Source organism: Mus pahari, chromosome 1 (genome assembly GCF_900095145.1).
Source record: "Mus pahari chromosome 1, PAHARI_EIJ_v1.1, whole genome shotgun sequence".
Lineage (NCBI taxonomy): Eukaryota > Metazoa > Chordata > Mammalia > Rodentia > Muridae > Mus > Mus pahari.
This window is the reverse complement of record NC_034590.1, coordinates 87886353-87897149: the sequence shown is the minus strand read 5'-3', so window position 1 is coordinate 87897149 and position 10797 is coordinate 87886353. Positions and strand designations below refer to the sequence as shown.

General features: G+C 37.0%; 1 protein-coding gene across 4 annotated transcripts in view; it reads left to right on the top strand.

Moving 5' to 3' along the window:
* Positions 1–10797, top strand: part of Smg1 (SMG1 nonsense mediated mRNA decay associated PI3K related kinase) — a 110437-nt gene that overhangs the window by 43254 nt on the left and 56386 nt on the right. For all 4 annotated transcript variants that reach the window (XM_021193999.2, XM_029538497.1, XM_029538502.1 and 1 more), the window contains 9 exons: positions 1251–1424; positions 3552–3776; positions 4459–4560; positions 5779–6048; positions 8814–8944; positions 9065–9226; positions 9730–9848; positions 9953–10040; positions 10127–10228. In XM_021193999.2, the coding sequence (XP_021049658.1) occupies positions 1251–1424; positions 3552–3776; positions 4459–4560; positions 5779–6048; positions 8814–8944; positions 9065–9226; positions 9730–9848; positions 9953–10040; positions 10127–10228 (1373 nt within the window). The remainder of the gene's footprint in view (positions 1–1250; positions 1425–3551; positions 3777–4458; positions 4561–5778; positions 6049–8813; positions 8945–9064; positions 9227–9729; positions 9849–9952; positions 10041–10126; positions 10229–10797) is intronic.

The following is a 10797-nucleotide window of genomic DNA, read 5'->3' as shown; positions in this document are numbered from 1 at the left end:
CTCTCTCTCTCTCTCTCTCCCTCTCTCTCTCTCTCTCTCCCTCTCGTTCATGTAGACCAGTATGGTCTTGAACTCACAGAGATCACGCTGCCTCCCATATACTGAATTAAAGGTGTGTGCCACTCTGACTCCTTTCCATTTTTATTTGATACTTAATTATCTGTAGAAATATGTTGATTCTCACACCCAGTTTTATTCATTCTCTCTGGGTGTATTTATACTTTCAACTAGATTATAAGAGTAGTTCCTTAAATTTCTAACCTCATTCCTTTGGAGTACATGCTATTAATATATTCTTAATATTTTGGTCAAAGATTATATAGAATGAGAATTTAGTAGTCAACAGTTATAGGAATGGCAAAACTTTGCTCCATTTGTACTTATACAATAATATATGCATAAAGGTTTGGTCTTTTTCAAATTCCTCTCTGCATCAGTGCTGATCATTTTCATAATTTTATCTGGTTCTGTAAGGAATGCTTTACAGAACTTGAGACATATGGAGTTTGGTATTTCCTCTTTTAGGCTAAAATTTCTCTTAATTGGTAATATCTTTCTAGGGCTTGGTGAGGGTGAGCACATGTTTAATCCCTGCACCTGGGAGGCAGAATTGGGTGAATCTCTGTGTGTTGGAATTCAGCCTGGTCTACATATTGATTTTCAGGACAGCAAGGGCTGCTTAGTGAGGCACTGTTGTTTTGTTTTGTTTTTGTTTTTTTTAAAGATTTATTTATTATATGTAAGTACACTGTAGCTGTCTTCAGATACTCCAGAAGAGAGCATCAGATCTCTTTACGGATGGTTGTGAGCCACAATGTGGTTGCTGGGATTTGAACTCAGGACCTTTGGAAGAGCTGTCGATGCTCTTACTCACTGAGCCATCTCACCAGCCCGTGAGGCACTGTTTTAAAGGGGGGAAAACCGACAAACCTGCCAGCATTAACTGACTAAAGAATTGGGTTACTTACAGGATAAGTCTCAGCTACTCCAGAGGCTGAGATTAAGAGGATCGATTAGGCCCAGAAGTCTTTGCAACTTAGTAAGACTCTTATCTCAAAATGAATAAAGTGTTAGGGGTGTCTGGGAATAGATTATAAAGAAATAGGGACAGGAATAAAGTTTACCGTCGAGTGCTTGCCTAGTACATGCAAGAGGTTGTGTTTGATTCCTGATTGATTTCCAGTATATAGCGATAAAGCCACAACAAATCTTATACTACTTCAGTAAGAATGTTGTGTATTCACATCTAGGACCTCAGCCATGTAGCCTCCGGGGAGTCAGTGGATGAAGATGTTCCTCCTCCATCAGTGTCATTACCAAAGCTGGCAGCACTTCTCCGTGTGTTCAGTACTGTGGTGAGGAGCATTGGGGAGCGCTTTAGCCCAATTCGGGGTCCACCAATTACAGAGGCATATGTAACAGATGTAAGTGTCTTTTAAAATCCAGGTTGAATTGTGAGGGCCTTCTGTACCCATTGAACTATATTGACCTTTATTTGCTTCACATGTTAAATGTGTTTGTCTCTACCTACTCTATAAAGTAGGGAAGCCTGCTTATCAGCCACCATCCTTGAACTCACCTCACCAAGAGAGGGCCATCTTGATTTCTTACATACCCTTGAAATTTCCTTAAGGAGTTCCTTCATAGATCCATGTATCCTTATGTTTTTTTGTAGTGCCGAGGATTGAACTTAGTACCTTGCACAGGCTTTAGCCTTGCCTGATCCTCGCCTGCACTTCATAAAGCATTCAGCTTTTTCTTCAACCTGCACTTACTAATATCTAGTTTTAAAACTTTAAATAATAATATTATCTTTTCTTTAAAAATTGATTCTCCTTGCTTGGCATGGTGGTGATTGCCTTTAATCCCAGCACTATGAAGATAGAGGTATGCAGATCTCTGAGTTCGAGACCAGTTTGGTTCAGAGTGAGTTCTAGGTCAACAAGAACTATGTGGAGAAACCCTGTCTCAAACAACAAATAAACAAATAAGTTGAGGATCCTTTTAGTTTCAACACAATAGGAATCATATACTATAAAATGTTAGAAGTCATATTATTGGGTTGAATGTGTAGTTTGTGGTAGAGCTTTTGCCTTTCATGGACGTCCTGAACGTCGTCCCCACTACTGCAGTGAAAACAAACTGGTCATTTTCTTTGAGCATGAGGATGAAACTCAGGAGTCACATGTTTGTGTATTCTTTGATGTAAAGAGATACTGTTTAAAAATATCAACCTAAAGCCAGGTATGAGAAGTGACCAGACCACAGCACTTGAGTGATCAGTGTACAGTGCAGTCTAGCAGAGAGAACTGAGCTGTGATCACTGCTGTGGAGTGAGGAGGGAGATGTGTTAGTGGCAGCCAGGGAAGATAGTCTACATGACTGAGACATGCTGCTGCTCAGGCACTCTTCAGGAGCATGACTTTGGACACATTGCTAGATAAATATTGTGTAATTCTTGGTAAGGTGGGTGGGTATTAGCAGAAGTATCAGATTATACATACATATAAGACTGCATGTTGATAATTCAGACCTTCAAAATAGCTTAGTTTCTTTCTTCCCTTTTTATTACATAAAAGGATGTTGCTTCAGGAGTGTCATTGAAGTAAAGAAAGTTAACTCAAATGGAAAACAAAAGGAAAGAAACATAAGTCTTCTCAGAATAGTTATATTTTGAATATGTTATGAAGGTCTTCAATTTTGGCTTTGTGAAAAGAATTAAGGAAACTTCTTTACAGGTTTTAAAGACAACTGGATACTATTGATTGATATAGATCTGTAATACTTTGTAGCATGGACTTTTCCATTTTTCAAAAATTTCATTTATTATTAGAAATGTAGTACACAAATACTATTAACAGTTTAGTGATTTATGTTTGTTGGAAATTACTTGTGTTTTTTGGTCCTTAATAGGATTGTGCATATCTGGAGTTCTTATTTTGAAAAAGAACTTCCAGGGTTCAGTTGTAGAACACTTGGCTATCATGATTACTGATACACAAACTATTAGTTTAAAAGCAATTTTAGTATTTACTTAAAAAGATTGTTAAAAATACAAGATCTGTGTTTAAGCAAGTGTGAGTAGGACATTCCTAAGTATGCTATGTTGTGATGTATATCACAGTATTAAAGACACTGAGCTTTTTATCCAACCTTGTAATAATTACAGGAGTAGAGGAAGTGTGTAATTGAAAACAAGGGCGACAATCTTCATTTCTTGTCATGATAGGAGTTTGGAGTATGTTTTAGCAAAGTTCCCCTCCCTCCCTTTAAGTTGTATTAAAGATGCCTATATTAGCTACCAAGAATTAGGGACTAAGCTGTGAACTGTGGTGGTGCACATCTGTAAAGACAGCCTGGATTATGGATTATTCTTTTTGCCTCATCTCAGTCAAAAAAAAAAAAAAAACCCCAAAAAAACAAAAAAACCCACAAAACCTCAAACAAGACTGTAACAAGATATTTTTGAGTTGAAACTGCATTAAATAGAAAATAGTGGTGTAGAGAAGCTTGTGAATGTTTAAAAAGGTGCTTGTTTTCCCCATTTGCAGGTTCTATACAGAGTAATGAGATGCGTGACGGCTGCAAACCAAGTGTTTTTTTCTGAGGCTGTGTTGACAGCTGCTAATGAGTGTGTTGGTGTTTTGCTCGGCAGCTTGGATCCTAGCATGACTATACATTGTGACATGGTCATTACATATGGATTAGACCAACTGGAGAATTGCCAGACTTGTGGTACCGATTATATCATCTCAGTCTTGAATTTGCTCACATTGGTATGTGAATTACTGTTTTTGTTGTTTTTAAATTGTTTACATCTTTAAGTTGATGTGAGAAAGAAAGAGCTTTGCTTCTTGTGTTTTAAGTAAGGGCTTGCATTTTAAAGAATCCTTTGATAATTCTCATTTTTCTAGTCCAGTATGGTTTTTTTCCTAGTACCAATTTGCATTTAGTGTCTGGTAGCTCACTTTAGTCTAACTTTGTATTTATGACATGTCCCCATTTTCCTGAGACTCAGTAGTGCTTCTGATATGTACCTTATGGGAGAATATATTTGACTATATTGAAAGACCTGCTTATATTTGATTTTTTTTTAGAAAAAAACTTACATGAATTCTCTTTAATTTCTCTTTACTTTATTAGCCATATAGCTGCTCTCTTTGAAATCTAATGAATAGTGAGTCTTTATATTTAGTACTCAGCTCCTGTAATTAGAAACACATGGCCTGTCTTCTTCACTGTAGGCTGCTAATTGTTTCTTCCTGGGACACTGTCCAATTTTAGAATTGTAAAGATCTCCAGATCCTTTTACTCTCTCCCTAGTTTTGCCTTTTTAAAGATTTGCCAACTTTAGGTTGACATTTTTTTCACTTGTAATGCACAATTTCAATGCACATAAGGTTCTTCCTTGCCTTTTTGTAACTTAAGTAAGCTTATTTTAAAATTTTGTTCATTTAGATTGTTGAGCAGATAAATACAAAACTCCCATCATCCTTTGTAGAAAAGCTTTTTATACCATCATCTAAACTACTATTTCTACGATACCACAAAGAAAAAGAGGTAAGTAATACATTGATAACAGCAAGTGGATTCATTTTGACATTGAACTTTTGTTGTTTAGCAGACTATGTCACTGTGAAATAATACTTGATGTCACTGTGAAATAATACTTGAGATAAACTGATTACAATGAATACTTTTGGTTAATACTTATTATCATACTAAATACTGTCATGACTGAGGTATCTAATAACCTTTCTAGAATACCCATAATTTACTTTTATTAAGTTGATTTTAATAAATTCTTACAAAGGCAAATTGAGTGAGTCTTGGAATTTTGGTTTTCTTTTAAAAATCATGGAAACATAAGAATGTACTTTCGTTTTAATCCTAGGTATGGGGCTGCTTCAGATTGTCCATAGCAGCTGACTCTGATTTGTCTTGTGCTCTACCAGTAGCATGATTTTGCCAGCTCCAGATACTTTCTGCCATTGTGTAACATTTGGAATTCTGGGCACTTTTCATAGGATTTATAAATGCTAGGGCTCTTGAGAGGTGGGGTGGGTTGTTGGTTTGTTGGTGGTGGTCATTGTTTGTCATGCTTTCTTAAGTAGTTTTGAACAAAGAAGAAATAGTAAGAAGAAATTAGATATCCTGACTGCAGATCAAACTCGCCCTAAGGAACCTGACATCTCTAATGAGCAGAAAGTAGTCTTAAGGATAATGATGCCCTCTTTACGACACCTGACTTTTTTCAGGAATCTCTTTCCTTTCTATCTTTTTCTCCTCTTTTATATAGTGTTAGGGTATAGTTAGTGGAGAAGGGTGGAAGAAAGAAGAACCCACAGAGTTGCTAAATCCAGCAACAGATGAAGAGTATATTTCTAAGTTCAGAAGTATCGCATATATTAAAAATAAAATTACTAGTTACTAATCAGCTGGCACTCCAGATTGACTCAGATCTCAGTAGATAGGGGGAACTTAAGCTGCTGTTTGTATATGTGTTAGCATTGACTTTAAAACAAGGTAAGATTCGCCAATGCCCCTTGAAAATCTCACATTAGCAGAGTTTGAGAGCATTCTTTATTTATAATAAGTTCATAGAGCTTTGATTAAAAAAAAAAAAAAGTAACCTACATACAGGCTTCTTAAAGTTGGCCTTCTGAAATGAATCTTTTGGGTGTTATGGACCGTGTCTAAATCTTGAAGGGTCATCTCCCTAGTGTGCTGCATGCAGATAGTGATTTTTAACCCTTCCCCTGAATTTTTCTTTTGTAGGTTGTTGCTGTAGCTCATGCTGTTTATCAAGCAGTGCTCAGCTTGAAGAATATTCCTGTTCTGGAGACTGCCTATAAATTAATTTTGGGAGAAATGACTTGTGCACTAAACAATCTGCTACACAGTCTCCAGCTTCCTGATGCCTGTTCTGAGATTAAACATGAGGCTTTTCAGAATCATGTGTTCAACATTGACAATGCCAACTTTGTAGTTATATTTGATCTCAGTGCCCTGACTACAATTGGAAATGCCAAAAACTCATTAATTGGGGTAAGTAATTTTATAGACTTTGTTATTATGTTATTTATGTATTTTGTATTATTTCTGGTTTTGAGGCAGAGTTCTGCTATATGGCCCAGGTGGGCCTTGAGCTCACTGTGTTCTTGGCTTTAGCTTTCTGAGTCCTGGGATTACTGACATATACCACCATTCCTGGCCATAAAGTCTATCCATGCATGGTTAACCTCTCTCTACCCTTCTATCCCTCATTTACTACTTTTTCCTCTTCTTTGTAATAGAGGTCTATGTAGACCAGGCTTACCCTAGGTGCTGAGATTATAGGCACGTATCACCATGTTCATTTATAACTTCATATATTTTAATTGCGTGTTGGTGGTAGGGTGGGACAGGGACAGTGTTCAACATTCAATACCTTCTTTAATTGCTCTCGATCTTATTTTTTTGAGATAGGGTCTCTCATTGAACCTGGAGATCACTGATTGAGCTAGCCTGTTTTTGTCTTGTGAGTGCTGGGATTACAGATGTTTGCCTAGTTTATGTGGGTGCTGGTTGTCCTTTACCCACTGAACCATCTTCTTAGTCCAGTTTTTGTTTGTTTGTTTGTTTTTTGTTTTGTTACTGTTGTTTTTTGAAAGAAGGATTACCCTTTTCTAACTTCAAAAAAGGACCTGGAGAGATGATGGCTCAGCTAATGAGAGCAAGTAATGTTCTGCTCTTACAGAGGGCCCAAGTTTGGTTCCCAGCATCCTGTCAGGCTGCTCACAACAGCCTGTAAGTCCAGATTCCAAGTCTGGCATATGCACTAACTCATCTTCCTCTGTGCTCACCCCCCACCAAGTAATAATAACAAATGGGAAAAAAATTCAGCCAGATGCAGTATATGTCTACAGTTAGTACCCAGAAGGTGAAAACAGGAAGATTACAGGTTCCAGCCTGCCTGTATCTAGATACCAGTCTACACAGTGAGAGTCTGTCAAAAATAAAAAAAATATAAATAAATAAATAAATAAATAAATAAATAAAAAATACTTTACCTCTTCCTGGGGATATACAGAATTAATAGTTGTGGAAGAGGGAGAGACTTTGTGTATGTATGCCTCTGGTAATGATGTAGCTTATGTTGTTTCTCTAAAGTATATTACTAAATTTGTTGAGTCTCAAAACCAAACAACCAAAAGGACACAGTTGAAGTGAAGAGTTTGAGAAGAAAAGGATTAGTAGGAGTGCAAGGGAATAAGAGGGTAATGCAGGAGGGGATATGTCATCAGAATACATTTTGTGCGTGTATGAAAATGTCATAATGAGGGCTGGTGAGATGGCTCAGTGGTTAAGAGCACCCGACTGCTCTTCCCAAGGTCTGGAGTTCAAATCCCAGCAACCACATGGTGGCTCATAACCATCCGTAACAAGATCTGACGCCCTCTCCTGGAGTGTCTGAAGACAGCTACAGTGTACTTACATATCAATCAATCAATAAATAAATAAATAAAAAGAATGTTGACTTTAAAAAAAAAAAAAAGAAAGAAAATGTCATAATGAAGTCATCAACATACACGAAATATGCCCAGTGTATAGGTGTGGGAGGGAGAAGGCTGGGCAGGTAACTAAGTGGCAGAGTGCTTGCCTTGATTTCAATCCCATCATCACAAAAACCAAAAAGGATACAAGAAATTTGATGTGGCATCATTTATTATTTGAATTAGCTGTATAGCTCTGACTGGTGAGAAAAAAAGAGATCTGCCCACCTTTTCCATTGCCTCCCAAGTATTGGAATTATGCTGTCTGATTTTCATTTTAGAATTACTTCACCTAGTTTATATATTTCTTCCTTCTATTGGACCATACAGAGTTGAAAACAACTTTAGTAGAAAGCAGTGTTCTGTATTAAATGATAAAGTTTTGTGAGAAGGAAGAAACCTTGATGCTTGTGCCTGCTTTCTCCAGCTTGTGTGCTCAGAGTGCCTGCACTGTCCCACAGATGTTCCTTCCTCCCTGCTAGTCCACCTTACCTTTGATATCTGTTGGAAACTCCTTTCTTCTACACCTCTGTTTTATTTTTGAGGAATTCATGTCCTATATAGATTGAAGAAGGTTTATGCTCTCCGATTTGTTAGTCAGAGATAGCAATGGATGTAGCAGTAGGTCAGATGGAGCATTGTGTCCTAGAGGAAAAGAGATGGGTGGAAAAGGCTCAGGGAGGCGGGATTGCTAGCTTTGTCATTGAACAAGATACCTTGCCATTTGCAATGTGCTGATGATTGAGGAAATACAGACTCTATGGTATCAAAAAGTACAAAGGGCTTTGCTTAAACCAGACATCAGCTAATTGATCCTTTGCCCCAAACTTAGTTGTGGACCTGCTTCTTATTTGTGTTTTAAATAGCTTGATTGAGGTATACTTAACATAGCATACTATCCCTTCTTACATTGTACTAGTGTTACTGACTTGATTATACAGCGTGGTTGTGAACATCACCATGCTATAATCCTTTCCTAAAGAAAGCTATATTAGAGGCAGCTTGTTATGGCATTCCTTGTTTTGGCTGATGATGCCTCATGACAGTGGAATAGTTGAGGAGTTGCTGGGTTAAACAGAGATGCCACCTGGCTACAAAACCTAACTTGAGAAACTATTTGGTGAGGACTCCAGCTTTGTGAATTAGATAATTTTCAAGTTTCAGGCTATCACTTTTAGGTTTTCAGTGTCTAAACACACTTGATTCCAAAAGTAGACTGTTCATCTATGCACGTGTGTTTCTTGGAGCCATAACTATACTTGGTTTTTACCTTGGCAGATGTGGGCACTGTCTCCAACTGTATTTGCACTGCTGAGTAAGAATCTGATGATTGTGCATAGTGACCTGGCTGTTCACTTCCCTGCCATTCAGTATGCTGTGCTCTACACCCTGTATTCCCATTGTACCAGGTACTGTGCTCACAGGTCCTCAGAATTAAAAAAAAAAAAAAAGCAGGAATGTTTTGATTTTTGACCTTGCTGACTTTTTTTGATGACAGCTGAAAAGATGGTCTCTGCTTTGTTTTTCAGGCATGATCACTTTATATCCAGTAGTCTTAGCTCTTCATCCCCTTCCTTATTTGATGGTGCGGTGATTAGTACTGTAACTACAGCCACAAAGAAACATTTCTCAATTATATTAAATCTTTTGGGAATATTGCTAAAGAAAGATAATCTTAACCAGGACACAAGGTACCTAAGTAATTTTCAAAAATAATATTTAATTCCTAAGTTTATTAATTTATTGTAATTTGAGGCTAAGAAATGTAGATTATAGTTTCATTGTGAAGCATCTGATTTGATTCTGTTACTTGATTTCTGTGTATCCTGCAGAGCTGTACTTTGGCGAGCTTTTCCAGTGACTGCTGCTTTTCAGACACAATATCATGATACAGAAACAGAATTCTTTAGACTTAGTTACTTATATCTCTCTGTGTGCAAGTGAGCACAGTGCTCTGGGAGTTTTGTAGTGTAGGATTCCCCTGGAGCTGGAGAAGCAGTGTTGTGAGTGGCTTATGTGGGTGCTGGAAACTTGAAAGGGCAGTGTCCACTGAGCAGCCTCTCCAGATCACTTTTAAAAAAATTTTTAAAAATTATTATTACTACTTTTGTTGTTTGAAAAATAAAAAGAAACTGATAGAAGAGAGTGTCATATTTTTGTTTTGTTTTAATGTAAAGCCAACTTTATGTTTCAGGAAATTGTTAATGACATGGGCGTTGGAAGTGGCTGTATTAATGAAGAAGTCTGAAACATATGCACCTTTATTCTCCCTTCCATCTTTTCATAAATTTTCCAAAGGCCTTTTAGCCAACAGTAAGAGACTTATGTTTTAATTTTGTTTACCTTTAAAATAATATTGGTTAGCAGAAGGTAGTTAGATTAACACTTGAGTGTTAACTTTTCCTTTTTAATAATAGCTCTTGTTGAAGATGTGAATATCTGCTTGCAAGCATGTAGCAGTCTCCATGCTTTGTCCTCTTCCTTGCCAGATGACCTGCTACAGAGGTACAGATGAGAGACCATATCTTTGACTCTGATTATACTGTACATGGGAATACTACCACACCTGCTTTATCTATTATTTTTCATAGGTGTGTTGATGTCTGCCGTGTTCAGCTTGTCCATAGTGGAACTCGTATTCGACAGGCCTTTGGGAAGCTGTTGAAGTCAATTCCTTTAGATGTTGTACTAAGGTATAACTATTTTAGCTCATTATATTTTACCACTTTGTAATTGTCTACCATAGCAAAAGATAAATCACTATATTACTGCATTAATTTTATAGGCTACACGGTACTTAGTTATCAAAGAGATGTGTGAGGATAATTTTGGAGACCTAGAAGAAGAAAATTTTTTATTTTTATGATTTTCATCATCTTACAATTAGTGGAGAATAATTCATGTAGTACCAAAATGTATTTCTTAGTAGTTTAGATTTTCTTCCTTTTTTTCCTACGTCCCCCCCCCCTCCCCTGGTCCCGTTTTCCAAGACAGTGTTTTATAGATTTTTAAAAATTTTTAATTATTTATTTTGTTTTGTGTCTGAATGTTTTGCCTGTCTGTACATCTCTGTACCACCACGTGCATGCCCGCTGTGTCCACTGAGATCAGGACAAAGGTGTTGAATCCCTTGGAACTTGAATCACAAATGTTTTTGTTTTTGTTTTTGTTTTTTGTTGTTGTTGTTCTTTCTTTCTTTCTTTCTTTCTTTCTTTCTTTCTTTCTTTCTTTCTTTCTTTTCTTTTCTTTTCTTTCTTTTTTT